Source organism: Drosophila suzukii, chromosome 3 (genome assembly GCF_043229965.1).
Source record: "Drosophila suzukii chromosome 3, CBGP_Dsuzu_IsoJpt1.0, whole genome shotgun sequence".
Taxonomy (NCBI): domain Eukaryota; kingdom Metazoa; phylum Arthropoda; class Insecta; order Diptera; family Drosophilidae; genus Drosophila; species Drosophila suzukii.
In genome coordinates, this window is record NC_092082.1 from 92,379,201 (window position 1) to 92,401,882 (window position 22,682).

The 22,682-nt window shown below is 43.7% G+C and overlaps 1 protein-coding gene across 10 annotated transcripts in view; it reads left to right on the forward strand.

Annotated features, from left to right (window-relative positions):
- Positions 1-22,682, forward strand: part of LOC108010771 (band 4.1-like protein 4) — a 58,696-nt gene that overhangs the window by 17,403 nt on the left and 18,611 nt on the right. For all 10 annotated transcript variants that reach the window (XR_010654181.2, XM_065865345.2, XM_065865347.2 and 7 more), the window contains exons 2-6: positions 8,109-8,261; positions 19,612-19,716; positions 20,017-20,141; positions 21,518-21,615; positions 22,058-22,266. Coding sequence is in view for 9 of the 10 variants with exons in the window: in XM_065865345.2 (XP_065721417.2) it covers positions 8,178-8,261; positions 19,612-19,716; positions 20,017-20,141; positions 21,518-21,615; positions 22,058-22,266 (621 nt within the window). In the remaining variant the exon portion in view is untranslated. The remainder of the gene's footprint in view (positions 1-8,108; positions 8,262-19,611; positions 19,717-20,016; positions 20,142-21,517; positions 21,616-22,057; positions 22,267-22,682) is intronic.

Below are 22,682 nucleotides of genomic sequence, written 5' to 3' on the forward strand. Positions count from 1 at the left end.
CGTTGACCACGTTTGCCAGCCGTTTTACCATTTTCCACCCACTGTGTTTGCCACTGTTTGCCATCGTTCAATTTGCTGATTAAGTTTATATCGCATAATGCCATAAAGGGATCTGTTTTTATGACGGCTTCACTCGAACTGTCTGCGGCTCTTATCGACTGTCATCAATCTGGATGGCCAACAGCACCTCTAACGCCCCTGCAAATGCACCTCCTCTTCCAGGCTTTCTTGTTTATGGTTTTGGACAGCTGACATGTGCCCAATTAAAAAGTAGACTGAGCCCAGGGTTTTGATTATCACTTGGGCTCTGTAGGATTCACAAAGGGTATCATCCTTGGGCAGCAACTAAAAAACGGGAAGCTTACTAAGTTTTAAATGAAATTATGGTATTTTATATGGTAACACTGTTCAAAGATATACACCTAGAGGTATATAAATTATATATTTATCTTGTGGGTATTTATCAAGTTAAACAATCATGTTATACCTTTACAGAGAACTTGCAGTCTATTAATAAAAAACCCCTGTCGAATATTTCGGCAGAGTAACCCAATCGGATTGCCTAATTGCGGCGATTATGTGAATGAAAGTCACCCAACTCGTTTTTCACTTAATAAATTATGCAAATTGATTCACCATTTCTGACCCGCATTTAAGTTCTGTGTGAGTGGTGGTTCAGTGAACCGGCCCCTTTCTCCGGTTCTCTTTCTCCAAATGGCTGAGATTCTTCGGAGAACCCGAGAAATGGGTCATCGAATGAAACGAAACCTGTTGGGTTATCTACTATACGTACCATATCGAACCGTTTTCAGCTGACGGAGAATTTAAATAAAATTCTTATTAATGTGCAAATGAGCTTTGCCATTTGACACTTTTGATTTGACCAAGAATGGAGTTTATGGCAGGGCATAAATGTGTGCTAATGGCCGTGGGACCTGGGACCTTTGCCCCCGTCTTGGCATACATTTTACGACTCGAAGTGACCGCCTGAAAAGACGCTGATAAGACAGAAGGCCCATAAATGCAGGACAAATTCAATGCAAGATGAAGTGTCGTAAAAACGAGACTTTGGGGAGTCTTACGCGGTTAAACATCAATTAAAGCGCGCCGGCTAATTGGAGCCATTACTTATGTCCCATAGTTGGCAGATCGCAGGAATTTGAGTGGCGACAGGTAGCAGGTGGTGTCGTGAAGGAGGAACAGTCACTCAAATAAGTAAATTGGATTTACCCCGGCCACCAGGCAACTTTGCCTGATTGCCTTGTGGATTGGGGACTGGGAGATGGTAGATGGGAGCTGGGAGCTGGGAGCTGGGAACCCGCTCCTGGGCTCTGGGATCCATCTCCTCGAGCTGTTCTATTGCTGCTATTCCTGCTACTTTTACAGCTCAGCTGACAATGTTGCCAATGTTGTACGGTAATTTTACATAAAAGCACATAAAGTGCAATGTTTGATCGTAAAACTTTTTTACGACATTTTTCCTGTGCGCATATATAAAAACGCCTTTCAGCCAGCTGACTCCTCGGTGGGTATTTTCCTTTATCTGTTGTGGCGCTTATATTATATTCCCCCGCCCATTTCCGGCTCTTCGTTTTCCGTTTCCCCGGCTTTCCCTGGGCCCCCGAAAATTGTTTGCTCATATAAAATTTGTAACACGTGTGCCGGAAGGTGGCAGTATTCGTGGATCTGGTAGGTAAAAGTAGGACCCATGGCCAGCCCATACCCACTCCTTGCATTCTATTTCGGTGCGTAGGAAAATTTATGTTGGCCTGGTTTATTGTTTGGCAGCAAGTGAAACACTTTGGAGAATTGCCGCCACCAGCGAATCGAAGGAGGGCGATGGTTCTTCAGCGCGGAATAATCTTGGTAATTTACCCAGGAGCTTGGCCTCATAACTGCAATTGCAGTTTCCGTTACCTTGAGCTGCAGTCGGCAGCATTTAAGCACTCATAAAGTTAATGACATGCAGGGAAAACCGCGCCGAGTGCAGTGCAGCCAGGGAAACTCCCCCAACTCGCCCACCTGAAATGCCTGGGATTCCATTGTATGGGATTCTGCAGGTATGCGCCGTATGCAAATGAAACTGTCCCATTTAGTTGCCCCTCTGGATTGGAGTCATTAAAAATAAAGCAATTTTCACGCATCTGCCAGACCGAACCGAATGGAAAATAAAATGCATTTTCCGCCACAAGACGAATGGGTTGATTCTATTCTACAGTTTCGCAGGCGGGCCATCCTTCATTAAAGAAAAAGAAAAGCTAGGAAAAAGTATTTTCTTCTTTATTTATAATATTTTTCTTCTACACAAAGGAAAATACACAAGTGGGCAGGGCATGGGGGGTTTTGTTACGAGAATGATGACGTTACCTTCGGCAACAACCGCACGAGAATACCCTTTAAATACAAGTACGAAGGGTATACCCACTGTTTGAAGCCAAACATTGGTCCGTGTAATGAAGTATTTACTTAACCACATACATCTTGAATGCAAACACTGCTGGGTATGCAGGAACATGCCTCAACTTTTGCTTGGGGCACGCCCCCTCACAGACAGCCAGTCAAGTTGTCCTACAGAACAGACGCGGATCTGGCTAAGGCTATAAAAGCACTGGGGAAATTTAGTATATGTACTAAGCTTGAAACCAAACATCTTTATAACATAACAAGCAAAAAGAACATAACTTATCCCAAAAACTTTTAACAACTTTAACTATGCAATAAGACAATTCAAAGCAGAAGATAAATTATATTATAAAGAGTACAATCCCTAGGGAACAACACTAAATACCAAGTACTCAACTGATGAAATGTAAAATTAATCAAACTGACCTCTTAAAATTATTAGAATTATTGCAAGCAAACTCTGGGTCAGCAATTGGTATAGTTATTTCAAGAAGGGAATATTTATTTTCAATTATTTAAATATTTTTTTGAGTGTACTGCTTTGCCTCCAGTCTGAACCCAGCCGGCATATCCAAGTGCAACTGTGACTGCGACTGCGACTGCGGTTGTGGCGCACTTTAAGCGAATTTCATTTGTCTGCAGCGTCAAGCACTTGACAATCACTCACGTAGCCGTGCAGCTTCCTTCCCCTTTTCCAGCCCCCTTTGCCACCTTTTAGCCCTCCTCCTCTGAGCCCTTTTGGGTGCCACCCCCTGGAATCCCCTCGATAAGCCCGCTCCCCCGGCGCTCGTCTGGGCTTTGGCATCGTCTGGGCTCGGATTCTGTTGCCGGATTCTGGGTCTGGGTTGTTGGCTAGATGGCGGGATGGCTGGATGGCTGGATGGCTGACTGCCTGGTGTTAACAAGTTCCCATGCAACCGCTTAAATATTAACGCACACACGGCGACACACGCTGATTCATTGGAGGCAGCTGTCGTTGTCGTTGTCGGCAACTGTAAATAAATACTCATGCAGCACGCGGTGCAAAAATCTTGTGTGTCATTGCACTCGACAGGCAGGACTCTGAAAAAAGGTCCAGGGATACGTGACTTTGGCAGGGCAAGGGAGTCCAGCGAAATACTTGCCCGCGAACCGCTACAAATCATTAAAATCATCGAAATGCCAGCGAGGCATAATTAACTGCAACTCAATCAGTCCGAGGAGCGGAGTTTGGGGCATGCGGCATGGGGCATGGGGCATGGTATGTCATTCCGGGCACAAGCGTCAATGCAATTAGGGCCTGTCTGGATGTCTTGGACAATCCCAATCCAATTGGTTGCTCCACAGGCTCATTACGTGCCAAATATAAGTGAGAAAGAAACTCGCAGGAGGCAGTGAATCCGGCTCTGATTGTGGCCCCGTCGAAAGTGGGCGCCAAGACACGCCGTCGACCGTGTTAATTGCCGCAAATGCCTCAAGGTATTCCAAGGCCCACGCCCAGCTGCCCCTGCAACTCCCCACCCCTTGCCACCCCCTAACCCCTAACCACCACCCTTTGGACCATATGTTATGTGGCAATTGTGTGTGAGGTGGCTGTAAAATTTATGCCCGCCTGCGGATTGCCAACTTGCCTTGCCTTTGCTTTTGCCTGCTTTGTGGCCACGTCTGTGACTATGGCTAAGCATATGCACTGGGAAAATTGCATTCTAAATTAATTTAATTAGGTATTCTTTTCTTCTTGGCACATCTTAAATGAGATAAGCATCCCCAATTTTGGAATGAAGTTTTTAACATATTTTAAGCATATTTAAATCATAGGGAAGCTGTAGGCCATTTGCCTTGACATACAAATCATTAAAAGACTCATCATTTTCCCTAGTTTTCCCAGTGCACCTTTAGCCATGCATATTCCTCTGAAGAAATGAGCCGGGCTGGCAAATTCTTGGAAATTAGCGCCAGAGTCAGAGAACGAGACGGGACTAACTGAGACTAACTCGTGAACAAATATTAAGTAATTTTTCGCACGCATATCTCGAGAGGAGCATCGAGTGGTGCCCTCAAAAGCGGAATGTATTTTTCCAACTAATTCTGGACAGAGGATTATGTCATTCCAGGGGCCCTCGAGAAGTACGCATCTCCGAGAACCCTTTCACATCTGTCGGTCTGGAATTTCCCCGAAGTCATCGCATGCCCACCTTCCATTAACTCACAGTCATTTGCAGTCTAGGAAAATAAATGCCTTTGCCCTTGGCTTCAATTTTCCAGCTCATTTGAGAGTTATTTACATCTCACTGCCCGACGCCCCCGAAACCAATAAGCTCCATTTCGTAGTCAAATCAGCCGACTAAAAAAGTGGGAAATCAGTGCCTGAGAGCAGGCCTCCGTACCTCTTACCTTCGAATATATCCCTCTAATGCCCGAAACCCGGCGCGCATTTAATCATCATTAAAGTCGGAGAGTCTCAAAGTCTGGCACTGGTTCAGGTTCATGTTCATGCCCCTGTCTGATGAGGTTGGGCAACGGCAATCCTTCCGAATCCGCATCCCAGTCCTCATCCGCATCCGAATCCCTCCTGTTTCTCACCTTTTTGCCATTTGCACTCTTCGATGCTTTCACGTTTTTCATCATCATTACCAGCAGCTTCTACGCACACAGCACGGCAAGTAATAAATAATTTCGTTTAGCCGGAGAACCAGACCAGAATCAGACCAAAAAACCCCGCTTTTTCCCCTAACCAGACGGATGTGCTGAAAGTTTGTTTGCCTTGGCTGGGTGTTACTTCCGCAAACATAAAATGGCAGAATTGCGGGGCGAAAATCGGGGGAAAATCGGGTAAAGAAGGATAGGACCCTCTGATCCATTGAAATATGACAAAATGCTGTTTGAGACATTTTCAGTTATTGATACGCCCGTCCGTCCATCAGGCAAAGAAAGCAGAAATGAATGCAACTAGGGAGCCGGGTTTATGATGATGTGGGGACCAGAGTTTCGGGAAGGGGCACAAATATTATTAATATGCCAGCCAAAAAAGGCAGACGAGAAATAAAGAGCCAGCGATGGGAAAGAAAGTAGTAAAATCCCCCGGAAAATTGAAAGCAAAGTTTCCTCTGATAAATAGGAAAAAGGACGGGTGGTTTCTGCCAAATGCCACACGCACTTTATCACAAATCAAGCCAAGTTTTTTTGGGAGTGGGGGCGTTGAAAGTGGGGGTTTTGGCCAAAAGTCACGCCCACCGCCCAACGCCCGCTGCTGCTGTGATAAATTTGATGGGAAAAGAAATTATGAGGGTGTCGCTGGCTCAAGAAACGATGCTGATGTTGATGATGTCCTGTAAACACAGGCTCGGGCATAAAGATATGACGCTATAAATATGCCGGGCGATAAATTTCCCCAGTGTCATGTGAAAAACGTTGTGTGGGGAGAGGATGGGGGGAAAGCCCTGCTCAAAAATCGATCAATGGCATATTTATCATACGTGTGGTGGCGGCTTTTTCGGGGTCCCATTCGCACATGGCCTTGCGGTTAAGTTGGCCAAAGTTATGGCATTTGTTGAACATTTCTGATTTAACTTTTCAGCGATTTTTGGAGTTTTTGGGGGAGTAAAAGGTTGTTGAGTTAGTCGGAAAAACCTGTCTTCCTTATAAATCACAATTTGATACAAATTATATTTTCATTGCATTACATGAAACTTCTTATATTACCGCACCAACATCAAAAAATCATTTATAGTTTCCAAAAATATAAGGTTCCTCTATAAATAAGTTAGAAATTCTTATTTTATAGTACAACATAAAGATTTTAGAAATGGTTCTTTTAGAAAAATCCCTTAGAGGTGTTCCTCCGGAACCGAACATGGCCATGAACAAGTTTATTGCCACGCAAATTGCTTTCCATTTAAATGTACATAATTTCTAGGCGGGAGCTTAACAAGATGAGCATTAAATTTAAGTAAAATGCCATCGTAAAAGTGCGGCACATAAATGTAAATTGTAATTTCCGCTGTGCGTTGAGGCGCCGCCACTTGTGGGTGGCTGCCAAGTTGAATGAACTTGTTGTTGCTTGCGTTTGGCTGCAATTAAAATTACATGCAGTGCATTCTGCATTCTGCATTCTGCATTTTCCATTCTCCATTCATAGTGGCTGTCATTCAGAGGAGTATGCATTTTAATTGATGTTTCTGCTGAGGCTGGATGCTCACTCTGCTGCGTTGACAGAGTGACCAAGTTAAAGACAGATGTATGACAGATGTCAGTCAACTTGGCAGCCGACTTTCCATTAATTAGGCATAATATTTCATTAGTGTAATGAGCGCCAGGCAGTGGGAAATGTGCCAGCTACTAGCGTCTAATGAAAGCAGGGGCACAAAAAGCAGGCAGTCACTATCTACGCTCTGCTATCCTACACAGAAAAAAAGTTTGCCTTGATAAGGTTTTTATGTTATTAATGATTATACATAAGTATCTTTAATATAAATCTATATCTCTCTGAAATGAACCAGAACTTTTAAGGCTGATATATGAAGCAATAAAATATACATACACATTAGTATACTGTGAGCTTATCGGCAGAGCTCCGGTTGACATGACTATTACCCCTTGTTACATCGCCTAGGGTTTCCAGAAAAACGAGTATCCACCTGCTTTTCTACCCGTGTATGCAAAACAACAGACTTGAGGTCTGGCCATGTGAAATGTGTGAAAAGTTGGCATGTTTTCAGCTGCTCCTTTGCCTTTGCCGACTCGGCTGCCTTTCATTATGCGAGTGCACATTAATTATTTTGTAGTTGCAGCCGCTACAAAAGGCGAACCGTACTCTTTTTCTTTCTCCAATCCAGCTGCGAATGTCGGCGAATGTTGTGTGAAGTTGCCGAGAGATATCAGCGTGTGGAATATGGCAGCAGACTTAATTTGTTTGGGGCTCAAACTAATTTGATGGGCTCAACGATTGAAATGTTGGTATTTGGGACTAGTCTTTGTCGAATTTGATTTTGAGCAGGAACACAATCTTAACGTGTTAGTCATTGCTTTACGGGGGCGTCACATGCAGTTGTCCATCATACTTAAGTGGGCTTAGAACACGGGCCTTATCAGCCGCATTTCTTCTTGTGGGGGCTTCTCCGCTGAATCAGGTTCCCCTGAAGCGCGTTTTTCGTCATGATGGCCCCAAACCGATATGATGGCAACCTAAAGCCCGGCGCTTCCTCCTCTTTTCCCACCTATCTTTTCCCGGGGGCCCCGTACTCTATGTACTATGGCTCTAATGACATAATCTGCTTTTGGCCAACACACACACACTACAGAGACACTGAGAGCCCTTTAACTAATCCGCTTAAGTGACTTTGTTGGTGCTGTGTGTGTCGTATGCCGTAGGTGATTCTTCTCTTCCACTTCATGCATATTAAACTTATCGCCGGCAAACAACCGCAATTATAAAATTATAATGGTAATGCCCGACTGGGGAGCGGCAACCGCTGACAGTTGGACTGTCATTGCCGGTGATGATGATGTTGATGTTGCTCTTGCCGCTGATCTGTCGGCCAGATAAACGCCAAAGCCAAAAGAGTTATTAAAACAAGGCCTAGTGGCTTTAACTACGCGCAAATGCCAGACATTTTTACTACTTACTACAAACCAGTTTGGCCCGTTGCAGTTGCATTCCCACTAATTGCTGGCTAATTAGCTGCACGATATTAATTGCCACTTTCTATCTTTTCCATTCGTTGCAGAAAATGCCAGGAGACACCGCGGCGTATACTTAATCTTGTCAACGGGCCCGAAGCAAGGCTAAAACAAACATGAACTGCCTTTGTCGCCCATCACGGATTATGTCCGTGCGCATTAATTTGCTGGATGAAACCGAGTTTATACACGAGATCAAGGTAAGTCGGCCCCACAGCTCCCATTTCTCCCTGGATAAACACGGCCAACTCTTTCGCTTTCACCCCTATGTCATCATGATGATGATGAGGCTGAAGAGCGTTTTGTAGCCACAAAAAGTGTTGCATACTTTGCACGTGCCTCGGATTTTTAGGGGTGCCAGCCATCCTACACCATGCTCATCAATATTTAGTGCGGGGCCTTGTGACTTGGCAAACATGCAAAGTGTCATCATTCACACGTCCATCGCCGCAGATGTCGCTGTTCCATCGCTCTTGGCTTAAAACTGCTCACGTTTGCCAAATTAAATGGGTCGCCAGGCGGCGTATCCCTTTGTCTCCATTTCCCCACACATCCAGCTTGGCTGGGAAAAATTGTGCTGATTTTGCACGCCATCTCGTAGTTGGCATCATGGTGCGGGCGAATCAAATAAATTGTTGTGATTCCTCTGGCTGGCCTGGTTTTCGGCTCTTTGATTTCAGCAGACCTTTGCAAAATCTTGTCCCAATAAAATCCGAATGAAAAAGGAAACTCCCCGGCCAGCATATTTGTATTTGTCTCTCTTGGTCTTTTAATTGAAAAATATTCCGATTCCTGGAATTAAGTCGAGGGCATAAATCAGTTATGAATGTTCTGAGGAAATTTCATTAAAATGCTATAAAATAGCTCGATGGCATCCATATCGATTGGGGATAAATCACAAGCATAAAATGGCCAGGAAAACTATTTACTTGCTGTGATCAAAAAAATAATTGAATGGAAAGTTAGGAAATGTGAATATTCGAAGTAATCTGGAATTGATTGAAATACAACTAACTGGCAAATACTTTTCAGTGCAACCTTGATTCAATTAAACCCATTAAAAATCATGAAATTTGCATAAAATCTTGAAAAATAACCTCGTTGAAGGTTATGCCCCATAGATAGTTCAGGGTAATCGGCTGATGTGCAACTGATGTTCGAGATAAGGTTCAACTACAACATGATGCCCGATCATATTCAATGCAAATTCTTGTCATATCCGATGCGAAGTGCCTGTGAGGTCTGCGACATAATTAGCAGCGACTTAAAGGGCGGCCAGTTAATTATTCAGATGCCGTGAAGTCGGGCCATATATGCACCACATATACTGTACCACATAAGTTGGCTGTGCAGTGTGTGCAGGGTAATTGGACCAGTGAATGGCCACGGGCGACTCGTGGAGTTGTTGCAGCCTGCTGCCTGATTGATCGACTGGTGGGATGGAATCCAGAGTCGGGAATCCGGGGAATCGGGAACTCAACCACGAGGACAGACTAGTTCAGTCGTTCCGGGAACTGACTAATGACACTGGAAACTTGTGGCGTGTGTTGCAAGGCATGTACAAAAATTGGAGCACGTAAAACGCTAATAATCACAGCTCATCAGGGGAGATTTATAATAATTTTACAAGATCTCAGCCAGAAGCCGGGGGCGCTGGCATTAGGGGGCGTGGTCACCATTTGACATCGGCCAAGTGGCTGTTTTTTCGCCCCCGGGGGTGACCATTAATGAGTTTGAAAAACCGGACAGGGAACAAGTACTTATAATAGCTGGCACAACTTATCGCTTGTCATTATTGGCGGGTCGGGGCGACTCACCGCGAGTCACCACATGATTGATAAAAGACTCGCCGCCGCCGACAAATTCCGAAAACCCAGAAAAAGCCACGACAAACAACGTCGAAAGCCCAGCCATGAATGAAAACTCAAAGAGCCGCGCAGCGTCGATTCGATGACGATGGCCCGATATGCAAAAAAGGCAGCGGAAAATGCGTGTGGCCGCCAGCCTCAAAACGTAATTTTATTTACACGACCCAAAGACCAAAGAGCCAAGGAGTGAGGCAAAAGCAACCTGGGAAGCGGCCAGGCAGACTGTCTGTCAATTTGCCACGGCGACGTTGTCGTTTTGGCCGTGTTGATTTTGACGGCTGCCGATGGCACTAAACGCACGCACTTAAAGCCCCCAAACGGCTGCAGTCTGCCATTAAGACAAGTCAGGGGAGGGGGATAAAGATGTACACAGAAAGAAAATAAGGATTTAATGCGATGATCTGATTTTTATTTGGAGCAGATGGGTTCATATGATTGCTATTAAAAATAATGTTAAATTAATCTGAACTAATAGTAGAACAATTTAAACAACCTTTCAGGGATCTTAAAAAGCCCATCTAAGCCATACATGTTCTATACATTATCCATTTCAGTCTCTGCTGGTGCTCTGCTGATACACGCACAGTATTAGATGAATTTGAATATCTGTTTCACATTACTCAGATACTTTCTCGCTCTGTAGATATAGTGATATATGTACCTATATAGGGAAAAAAGGGAGATGCAGAGTAGACCGCATGTTGACTCGTTTTGCATTTCATGTGGCGCCCAGTCAGTCAATGCTGCATCAACACACACCCTAGTACACATCTCCCCTGCAGTTGCGTAATCGATATTTCATGGCCACGACAAGAGCTGCGCCAATCGTTGCGTATGAGTGATTATTCGGAATGCGTTATCTTGCGGATTAAATTTAAGTCGACAAGCGGCAAACAAACAAATTCATGCAGATATACCCGCAAATAAAAAGCCACAATGTTATGAATGAAATTCGCTCGAAATTAATTTAGCTGAATCATAGTGGGATTTATTAATTGCCAACCTTTTTTGCGGTCATTTAAAATGTGGTTATGGAATCATTTTTAAGCTTAGGTACATATGTACTACATGGTAATTTGATTTACAAAAAACTTCATAAGCAGCTTTAAAACAAAAGCCACAAAAATGCCAGTAAACCCCTTTGTAATTAATTTAATCAGCCTAAAAAAAATGCCATAAGCTAAATGTCAAAAAATTACAATATCAAATAAAAAAGGAAACTTAAATTAAGCAACAAGTAAACTTTTTCATGCAAAAATGATTATTTTTTATAAAGAGTATATAATTGGAAATACCTTCAAAGCTCATAGGTATTATAATTAAGTAAAGCACTTGCAGGATTACCATTAACTGATAAAATATTTACCAGCCAAACCGGAATAAAGATAAAGAAACATTTTTTCAACACTAAAGAAATTAAGGCCAAAATAACAAATGCGAAAACTTAATTTAATAGTTGAATACATTTTGGTCAAAATCAGAAACTCAGAGACCCCAAGTTTCTGGTTCCTTAAGCATTCCCACAAAGTCCACCACTAAAGTCTGACACAAATTCCAAGAGATCTTAAAGCTGCCGAGACAAAAGCCTGAAAAATGGAGTTGAACCCGCCGAAATCGAGACCCTGGAGACCAGTCACTTAAAGGCTGGCAAAACTGTGACAAATGATTTTGACGACTTCATGCCCCGACTGGAACTGGGAACTCTACGTGAGCATATAGACCAGAAATCTGTGAGTCTGCGGGCCATTTATCACGCTTACCATGCTAATGACATTTTGGCCAAGTCGGGCGCAGACCTGGCCACTTTTCAAGTGCTCGGGCTGCGAAGCAGATCGGCCTGGCACTTCTTGCCACTTGAGGCGGCCAGAATGGCATAAGCTTGTTATTGCTGGATAAGGTTATATAATTATTTCTTAACGGTTAAAGCCGTTCCGAGCCGGAGTGTGTGGGCATTGTTTGTCCAGCGCTTGATTCTGTCAATACAGGGTGCCTTTGGAGAATTTATGTAAATCATTCCTCGGCAGACACTTCAGCTCAGCTCAGTTCGGCTCACTTCACACCGGCCACAATGACAGGCCGGAATGGAAAATGGTTAGTTCGAGTGCTTCACGAGCAAACACTTCGTGGCAGCAATTCGAAATTGCCATATAGCTATCTGGGGTCTAGAGTTACAGTTTGGGGCCAGAAGTTGGCCGGGCCCCCGAGCGACATTTAATTAGAGTCCGCAACTCGCAGCTCGCGTCATTGCTGGCCGAAATAAACCTGCAGTTTATGGCCAACATAATTAAGTTAAAAGCTTTTTTACAGTCCCCGCTATTTCCAGCACCAGAGAACCGGACAGAGCTCGCTCAAATTGATAATGAAAATGAAAATAAGCAAAGCCCATGAAGCGTGTTTAATGGCTAAATAAATGCCGGCGTCTAGATTTCAGCACCCACACCTGTATCCGTGTATCTGGTTGTACAGCTATCCCAGTATCTGTGTGCTCAAATTCAACGTTGGCCAGGCTAGCAGTTATAGACGGTAATTTGGGCCATTTGCCAAGGCCAGGCCATTGATTTGACCCATGAAGTCGGAATGAAAATGGCTGCATTTCCATGGCAAATGTTTAATAACGGTAAAGATACACCGAGGTAATGGATTATGTTTTCGAGTTTTGGGGCACATACAAAATGATTAGTTGAATGGCTTCGACTTAATATATTATATATTTTCAAGCCATCTCACAATTATTTAAAGATAATCAATATTGCCAAAAACATTAGTTTCATAACAGCCTAATATTTTTCTCTGTGGAGAAAGCATAAGCGAAATTCAAAATTCACAATACCCCCTCTTTCGACCGTATTAAATGACGTAATTAATAGGAGGCAAAAGGTTAGACCCAAAAGGCCCAAATGTTTTACCTTTTCGCCCAACTCAGCGAAACAGTTTTCCGGCGTTGCCCTTTTTTCTTTTCATTCTTTTTTTGGCATTTTTTGGGGCAGCTGGGGTAATTACTTTATCTGTTGCTGAAGTTGCGCTTCGGTTGGATAATAGGATTAACAAAGCGCCCCTTGAAAGAAACCGAAAACAGAAAACTGAAATTCGGTAACACAAACTGGAAAGCCAAGCCAAAACTGGCCAAGAGTTTTTTGCGCCCGCTCGTTGCCTTTCGCAGCTGTCAGAACCATAACTCAGTGTCAAGTCGAGACTTGGCGGCTATATCTGAATATCTGGCCATCTGAATGCGAGTATCTGCGTGGCCACAAAGCCAAAGCCCCAGACAAAAGACAAAAAGCAATTGTTCAATCGGTTGAGGCTGCGGCTGTGGCAGAGAGAGGGACCCCGGCGAAATAGATTTGCAAACAATTTGCAACAATTCAATCAAAAAAACTTTAAACGCAAATACAGAACGGACAGACAGCAGCGGGTGGCCAGCTTTCTGGTGGGTGGTGGTGGATGGCGGGCGGTCCAACTTGACGGCCATCAGATAACTCACTCACCTGGTGGTCCGACGTCCAACGTCCATTCCCGGAGACCCCGAACCCGACCCCTGAGTCCCCCGGAATCCCGACTTCTTTGCTGTCAGTTGGCTCCGCCGTTTGTTTGCCCAAGCGTTTGAATGGGCCAGCGAACAAAGCGCCAAAGAAATTCAAGGTGAGCGTGAACTTGTACACCTGGAAAAAGGGGGAATCCCCAGGCATGATAAGTGAAAAGTGAACTGTAATGTGGGGGATCCGAAAACCAGGCAGGCATATATGATTAATTAGAAAATCATATAGCACAGACTTGGCATACTAGAAGATTTTTTAAATGAAATATATCTGAAGATAACTTAAGTAATTACTTTCCTGTTATTTTAGAACTCCAGTTTATATTCTTTATTTTTATATCAAACCATTTTTAAGGCAGACTTATATTTCCCTGAAAAAAAGGTTTTCCTTTTATAGATACACATAGATAGATTTCTTTGAGTGCAGACATAGACATCCACCATACGCCATTGGATAAGCGCAGAAATATTTGCCAGCCAAACAATGATATCCAGCATTTGCACAGACGTCGTGCGATTGCTAGTGCGATTGCCGTGGCGGAAAATGCAAGTGATGCCTCTGCGGCGGAAGTCGTAGCTCTCGCCGGAAAAGCCGGAAAAGCGCGAGACAAGTTGAACAGTTTGAACATCTGAACAGTTGCACAGTTGCACGTGCAATATTTCACCGGCTTCACAGCAGAGCGCAGAACGCCCAGATGCATCGATAGCATGGCCCAGAGCTTCGAATTAGCACTGCAAAGGAAGCTATCCTCAAAGAGAATCCCAAAAAAAATATGTGCCGGAAAGATGCGACAACCGACGACAGGCCAAAAAAAAACCAGCCGAGACTGCAACCCAGAAAAAACAGCCCAAACATGCCGCAAAAAATGGCAGAAAAAACGTTGGAAAAACAAAATGAGGAGTGCCGCTATGTGACGATGACGATGATGTACCAGGGCCCACAACTCATATTGCAGCTAAGGCCAAAAGCTGAATCCGCAGCTGAAGCCGGGGCCAGAGCTAAGCCGATGCTGATGCGACGCTTTATACTGAATGTTGAATGTTGAACCTGAGTCCAAAGTCAGAGCCAAAGTCAGAGGCTGAGTCCCAGCCATCCGCATCTAGCGTTGTCAGGCTTTGTGCCGCTTGCAGTTCGCCGTTTGCCGTTTGGAGTTTGGAGTTTGCTGTTTGGCGTGGCATGCGAAATAAAACTCTCGTAAACAGACAGCGACGTCTCTGAACTGCCAGCAGCTGCGGAACAAGGAGCTGAGTCGACTCTAGGGGACCAACTGACTTGTAGATACCCTGGGTACCCAGGAGGAACTATGCTATCTAGCGGAGGATCAAAAGAATTAAGTGAAATAGGGTAGAAACTAGAAGTGGTAGTTTTTTGAGGGAAACCGTTCAGTTAAGGTGCTCTATAATGAAAAGTAAACAACAATTTAATAATATTTAATATATTAATAATATCTAGAACTCACATATATGTAAACATATTGATATGTTTTACGGTATTTACTGTGTATACAGTAAGTTCAGGGATCATATTGCAAATTTTTTTTTACTCTGATCATTGTTGAACTTAAAATAGTAATTTGTAATTTAAATATGGCTTAGCAAATGTAGGTTATCTAATGATTAATTTAATAGCATATACATATTGATTTATACCTAAAGTATGCACCTTATAAAGCAATATTGCGGAAACGAATAGCATAAAATTGGACGAACATTCGAAGTTACCCATTTGAGACATATATAGAATTGTATGCAGCTTATAATGATATCTTTTGGATACGATATTATAAAATTGGATGAAGATTCTGAGTTCCCCGGGGGACACGTGCTATTACCAAATCGTGGTTATCCCCACCTGGAGCAGGGTATCCCGCACACGGCACAGGAATCTCAAAAGGCAGCATCCCCAGCAACAACAACTGCAACAACAAACAGTCTGACAACAAACATTGCGAAGAACAAGCAACCGGCAACAACAAGACAACAAAAACCCAACCGAAACGAGACGAGTAGAGACGAGAAACCTTCTCTTCGGCGCTGAGCTGCAGGAATTACGCAAATCTCGTTTGTTGAATGTGTTTTTCAGTTAGGTGAAGATGCGCCAATATGGGATGAGCAGGGTGGATCTGGGTCTCGAGAAGGGGGGCTATAAATCTGCTTTAGCATTTGGAAGCGCTGCTGGTTTTTGTATTTTTTTGTGCATAACGACGACACGATGTTGCTGCCATTGCTTTTCTTTCATTTTGTCGCCGTTTTGTCTGTGACATTGCACTCGCCCTGTCCTTTTGCCCATTTCTCTCTGTTTTAGCCCCGTTTGTTTGCTTTTTCTGGCTTTTATTTTTATTTCTTCTGCTTCTGCCCTGAGCTCAAGACTCATAATGCCGTTATAAACACAAACGAATGCAGCTCTCTTCTGCATCTGTTTTTTATTTTTTTACTTTTTCCTCCCAGTGTTGTGTGCATTTTTTGTTGTCAGAGGTCAGCGCACGTTTAAGCCAAGCATCGCAATTATACGCACAATGCAATTGGAGAGGCTAAAACACATACACACACAGCTCGCATAGCATGGAGGGCATTAAGTATACGACCCGTGGATGGCGAAGCCTTTTGGGAGCAGATGCCGGGCATCATTTCCCACATCTGACCTGACCCTCATTGCCGGCGACTTGGATTTGCTTTTTATTTTCCATTTCAGCCAGCTTTGTCTCTGCTTTTTCTACTTTTGCAAGGGCAATAAGCCGGCATTTCTTCTTAGCCGCCCTGCAGTTTAAATGACAGCAAATGAGCTTACACAGGAAATAGGATATAATCCGGCTGCACTGGATATTACTAGAAAAAGTGTTGTGTTTCCTAAAAAACATGTACACACATATAGGGAGTGCCACAGAAGCCACTGGAGTTTTGAAATCACTAACAACGGTGCCTAAAAGTAAGCTGCATCAGAGGATTGGAATAAAAATATATTGCTGCATACTTTAAGTATGACTTTTATATTTATTTGACCTACTAAAATTCCTGTCTAGATAACTTTTGCAAACTTTTTTGTGTGCTTGAACTGAGATTACTCATACTTCAGCTGAAGTTAAGTTAATTTCAAGTAGTTTTTGACAGGCAGGTGCGTCTGGGGAATCCATCCTTTGAAAGCATAAAGCATGTGTGTTAATTATGTTAAAGCCCGGAAACTTGCGGAGGATTTCTGCACTCGCGAAAGGCCGAAATTGGGTTAGTCACGTCGTTAAAGTTTGCCAAGACACAGCGCTGATTACGTTTTAGCCAAAACGCGATGCTGGGATTTTCCTTTTTGCCCCGAAAAGTGTCCTTTGGGGGTGGCAAAAAAGGGGAAGTTAGCCGGGGTTGGCTGGTGGCCAGACATGTGTGCTATATTTTCCGGTTTACCACTTGGCGCTCTCTAATTAAGTTGCATGGCGAAAAACTTCCTGCTTATTTTCCCTCTTTAGTGTTGCCGTCAGCTGACAAGAAAAGCAGGCAATCGAGGTTGAGAGGCAGTTGGGGGTGGCGAAAAATGTAAGCTCATTAAGTGTACTTGGCCAGGATTCGATGTCCTTTAGCTACAGGCGGCTGGAGGTCCTTCCAGCAACATCAAAGTAAGCATAATTTGATTAAGACATTTTAGCCAAAGACCTAATCATCATTAGCATTAACATAATCATCGTAAGGCACATCCGGCGTCTCCTTAATTTTATTTTTTTCCGCTTCCATCCTCGCCTCATTTTGCTGCGCTGTCAGCATCAGGATCATCCAGAGCCTTCATCCTTTGATGCCCCAGACATCATCTACGTCACGGGTTCGGGGAAAATCTAATTTATTGAACTCTGTCAGTGAGTGAGTTGTGTGGAAATTCCGCCCCCAAAACAGCTTTCCTGGATCTGGAAAACCTTTTGGGACCCCAAACACTTTTGTTTGCACAAGTTTTTCCGGCAAAACCCCTGTGATTAATTGCGGTCCTTACGTGTTTACGTTGATTTTTGGCCATAACTTAGGCGCTGAACGACTAGTTCATTAGGAAGGGTGTTGTTTTGGGGCTGTCTATTGTTTGGTATTCCAGAAACGCGAAGGAAAGATGGTCTGGTATCCAATATCCCCAGATCGATAGAGATGCCTCACTTTAAGGGATACAATTTCACTCCACTCCCACCTCATTGGGAATTCCATTTACGTGCACATGCATTATTAGCTCCTCTTCTCACTAAGTAAACGGCAGGCAGCCGACAATATGATGAACGCTCATGGTTCTTATGCATTTTTAAAATGCACTTTTCTTCTTCTCGTGTTCTGTGTTTTATGGTAAAAGCATGAACAAGAGCTTCGGAGGAGGGATGCCAACAATAAGGACATGACTTGTCTAGGAAATTTCACAGACCATTGTTTTAATGTCCTTGCCCACGTTCACTTCACGTATTTGTAATGCAATTTGAGCAGCAGGACTGCAGGACGAGGTGGCTGTGTGCTGCCCAACTGCAACATCACGTTCACTTTGCCACTGCCGATGTCACTTCACTGTCACTGTGTCACTTCGTCCTGTTAACGACTGTCATCTAATGCAGTCACAGGCACAAATGCAATTAGTTTTCGACACACACGCACACGAATCCCTGAACCTTCGTCCTGTGGCCTGGAGCTCATGCAAAAATCAACCCAGCTCGACCCTTTCAAATGGAATGTGCTGTCATACAGAGATTAATGCCCTTATCGAGTGGGTGTTCTGGGGATGTGAAAATGTTTCAAGGTAAATAAAATGAAATCGAAAGCCCTTTGAAAAGATTTGGCATATCAAAAATATATTAAGTGATCGAAATAAACAGACATTTTACCATGTCAATGGTTTAACTGATAATGCGGTTAGTAATTTTTGTATACAATACAATCTGTATGTTTTACTCCCACTTCATGTTTTATGGAATCGAGAAAACAGGCAAATAAATATTAATATGTAACAAGCACTTCGAAACCATGTATATCAAATATCATTTCCAATATATACATTTGCACAACCCCCAGTTCGACTCCATCTTTTGGCCTTTACAATTCCCAGACGGCGAGTTAAGCAGCTCGATTTCGAACTCAAGCCCTGAGGTCAGCAGAATGTTTAACATAAATTCAAAACGAGTTCAGCCGGAGTTGCGAGTAAACTGGCAGTTACACCGGGTATCCACTCCCGCAATCCCAGTGTGTTCACACTTGCCAGCCATTAAGTTTATTACGCAACAACAATAAAGCAGGCCAACGTGCATGCGAAGGGAAATGCCGTGTGCAGGATGTGGATGAGGATGTGTATGAGGATGTGGATGCCCCAAAGGGATCCTTCGACCAGGCAGAAATACCATAAATAAAACATGGCAGCGGGTCGAACAAACAACAAAAGGCAAAAGTCAGTGTCTGCTGGTCAGTTTCCAAAATACAAAAAAAGAGGAAGACACTGCAGACAATCGAGGAGGAGCATCATCTGCCAGAAAAGGGGGCGGCGGGTAAACAGGGGGCGTGGCAGCTGCCTTTGCGGTTAACAATAGCACGCCCCACGGCCATAGTTTGGGTGCTTTTTGCGGTTCCTGCAGCTGCGGCCACCTTTTTTGGGGTATCCAGGGGGCTTCCAGAATTCCGGGATTCCAGTATTCGGAGAACTCCCCAGAGAATAAACTCAATTTATTATTGCCACTGCAGGCAGGCGGGGCGAGAAAAAAGGGAATTGGCATTTTAAAGCTTTAACAAATTAAATTAAACCAACAGCAAAATTGTTGATTGCCCGACTTTGGCCGCCTTCGATTTGCCATAAATTGTTTGGTCGGGCATTTTCTTATTTCCCCATTTATTTTATCAGTGGCAAGAGGCTGGGGGCAGTGGCAGTGGCACACAAAAAAAGGCAGCAATTTTCCAATTGAATAATTGTCACTGGGAAGTTTTCACTTTTGTCGGCGGAGGACTTATCCAGCCGGATGGAAAAGTGGGGCCGGGCCGCAGGACGAAAAGGATGAAAACGAGGACCGTGTCTGTGGCCATTCAATGGCTCAACAGTTTGCCAGTGTTTCCAGTGTTTGCCTTTGCTCCTCCTGCCCCTCCTGCCCCCTCGAATCGCTCTGTTTTATCCCCAGGACTCTGCTCTGTTTTAACAGCAATTTTCTTGTCTATTTTCAGGATGATTTGCCCGGCCAGGCTCTGCTGGATGTCGTCTTCGCCAGGCTCAATTTAATCGAGACCTCATACTTCGGCATACGTTACATAGACGAGGAGAATCAGACGGTAAGTGCAGAGTGGAGCTAGAGCAAAAAACCAGAGGAGACGCTTCCGCTGGGCAAACATATTGGTTTTGGAAATTCATTTTCGTTTTCATTGAAATTCATTCAGGCGCGTGGAAAAATGAAAACAAAAAGCCGGGCAGCCAGACCAAAGGCAACTCTTTGAGTGTCCCCTGGCTGCGGGGCAAGTTGTATAATTTCGCTTTCGTTGGTCCTGCCAGGACAACCCTTTCCTCTCCTGGTTGCTCATACGACCTGTGTTCCGTCCTTGAATTTATCCCTCTTGTTATTTATTTTCCCACAGCACTGGCTAGATCCTGCGTCGCGTATTTCAAGACAACTCAAGCCCAAATCGGATCCCTATGACCTGTATTTCGGCGTCAAGTTCTATGCTGCTGATCCCTGCAAACTGCTGGAGGAAATAACCAGGTAAGAAGAAACTAGTTAAAATATTATCTAATATGATTTTAAGTCATATTAATTAGATAACAATTTTTGTTCAATAAAACAATAATGCATTTCATTAGGATGTTGCCATTTTAAGTTGAAATATATGTTCTAGAGGATGTGCAGTTTTAAGTCACCTTGGAAATATCATAAATGAACATAGTTAAGAAAAGCATTTTAAAGCCAGATTGTAATATTAAATCACAAATTTAAACTGATAAGCCACTTTAATTGTTAATAGCTATATTTTTCCCGTCTGCACTTGCATTAACCATTTAAGCATTTAATTTGTGCCATCCCAACCTTTGGTCTGCCATAAATTCGGTAAATTGAATTTGGCAAATTTAATTTGTTAATTGAGGCACACAGACGCATAATTATAATGCAATAAACAACAAATGAAGCGAATTGAGATGCACGAGCTGAAAACTGTGAACTCGGGCTGCCCACTCAACTAATGGATAATGCATCGAGCAATTAATGCATTTATGCGCGCACATCAAGCGAAATAAATTAAAACAACGCCGGTGGAAAATGGCCAGCAGGCCGAAGGGAAAGCGCCAAATGTCGCAAATGTCAAGGGGAAAATGTGGATGTGGAAATGGAAATGTGACCGTGGCCATGGTTTTCATCGGCTGTCCATGGGTCCTGGTGTCTGGTTGTCCCGGGGGCGATTGCAGCATTTATCAAGCATTTGGTGTGTGCAAATATTTGCTCTCCATACGACGACACGTTGGCCATAATCATTCGCCAGGCGGTGGGCGCAACCATTGGCCAAACATCATCAAAATCCCGGCCAACTGCCGCTGAATCCACTGCTAATATTAGCGCATATAAATGCATCGAAATGCACTTCTGGCCAAGTGGAAACGGGGCGATGATGATGGGGGCGTGGCAATGCAATTGCCGTTGCATTATTGGAAGTGCACTAGGGCCAAAGAATATTGTGTTATTTTAGCTATACAAAGTCTGCGGCACACAATAAACGGCAATTGACTTTGGACAGGACAAGTTGAAAATCCAAACGACTCGTCGGGTGGGTGGATTTTCAAACAGACAGCATAGGCTGGCAGGATTAAGGCAAACTTGGAGCTCAAACTGCGCTTGATTCTAGCAAATAATTGTGAAATATGATGCCGGCCCAACAGTCGGCCCTTTATTTGTTTCGTTTCATGATTTCCATGTTACGCCCAAAGTCAACAAGTCGGCTGAATGTTTGCTTTAGACAAACATCCAAGGGGGATCAACTAATTTTATGCCCAGATTTCTGTTTGCCCACTTGTTAACTGCTTCTTGTCCGGCTTGTTGTCGGGTTTTTGTTTCTTGTCCTTTTGGCTAATGAAATTTGTCATTTGCAGGTATCAACTCTTTCTGCAAGTCAAACAGGACGTTCTGCAGGGACGACTGCCCGTGGCCTTTGAACTGGCCGCCGAACTGGGAGCCTTTGTGGTGCAATGTAAGTAACAAAATACCCAGTGAGTCACAGGTGTCACAGAAATCCTTTTGAACGAAATACAAATTGAGTTTTGAGGTTTTTCTGTTGGCTGATTTGGGCTTCTCAAGGATATTTGACACTTGTACAAACAAAAATTTAGGGGGTGTCTCCAGGGTCTTACTCAGATGAAATAAAGTTCTATTTGACTTAGCAAGGACACCATTTTAATTAAGTAAAGAAATTGAAAAATGAAATAACAATATTTTTGTTTGAATATTCAATGTATTATATTTAATATTTTAATTCTTTAACCAGTTTTAAGACCCTATAAATGTATTTTTCTAATTCTATAAACTTTGTGCCATTCCTAGCCTGTCGAATGTTCTTGAGAATAATCTTTCGTGACAAACCCACTTTTAATGGCTATCTTTTCCCCAATAATCCCATTTGTATCCATCCCCAGCGGAGCTTGGTGACTACGATCAGCGGCGCCACTCGAAGGGCTATGTGTCCGAGTTCCGACTGCTCCCCAACCAGAGCAACGAGCTGGAAACCCGTGTCTCCGAGCTCCACCAGCAGCTGAAGGGAATGTCGCCCTCCAGTGCGGAGCTCAACTATCTGGACAAAGTCAAATGGCATGATATGTATGGCGTGGATTTGCATCCCGTCCTGGTAAGTGATGCGATGTGCTGATGCTGCTCATGTGTCAAACCAAATCGGCTGAAATGGTGATATGGTGATATGGCAGGGGGGTAGACTCCCATGACCCAAAGTTCCGAAGTTCCGAAACCGCAGATGGTTCACCAGACAGCCGGGCTTCGACGTTCAACCAGCCGGATAAAAGGGGTCAGAGGGAAATGCAAAGTTTAATTTCGTTTCAAGGCAAATATTATAAATCATTTGCTCACATTTCTGTGGGGGTCCCGCAAATGAGGGATGGGGAAATGAGTACCCCGAAAAAGCAAGTCTCGTGTGTCTACGCTTTTGTGCTGCGTAAGTTGGCACTTCATTTGCATTTTTTATTGCCCTTTACTTTGATATCAAACCTCAATAAATCACCAGCTGTGTTTGTATACATATATGATGGG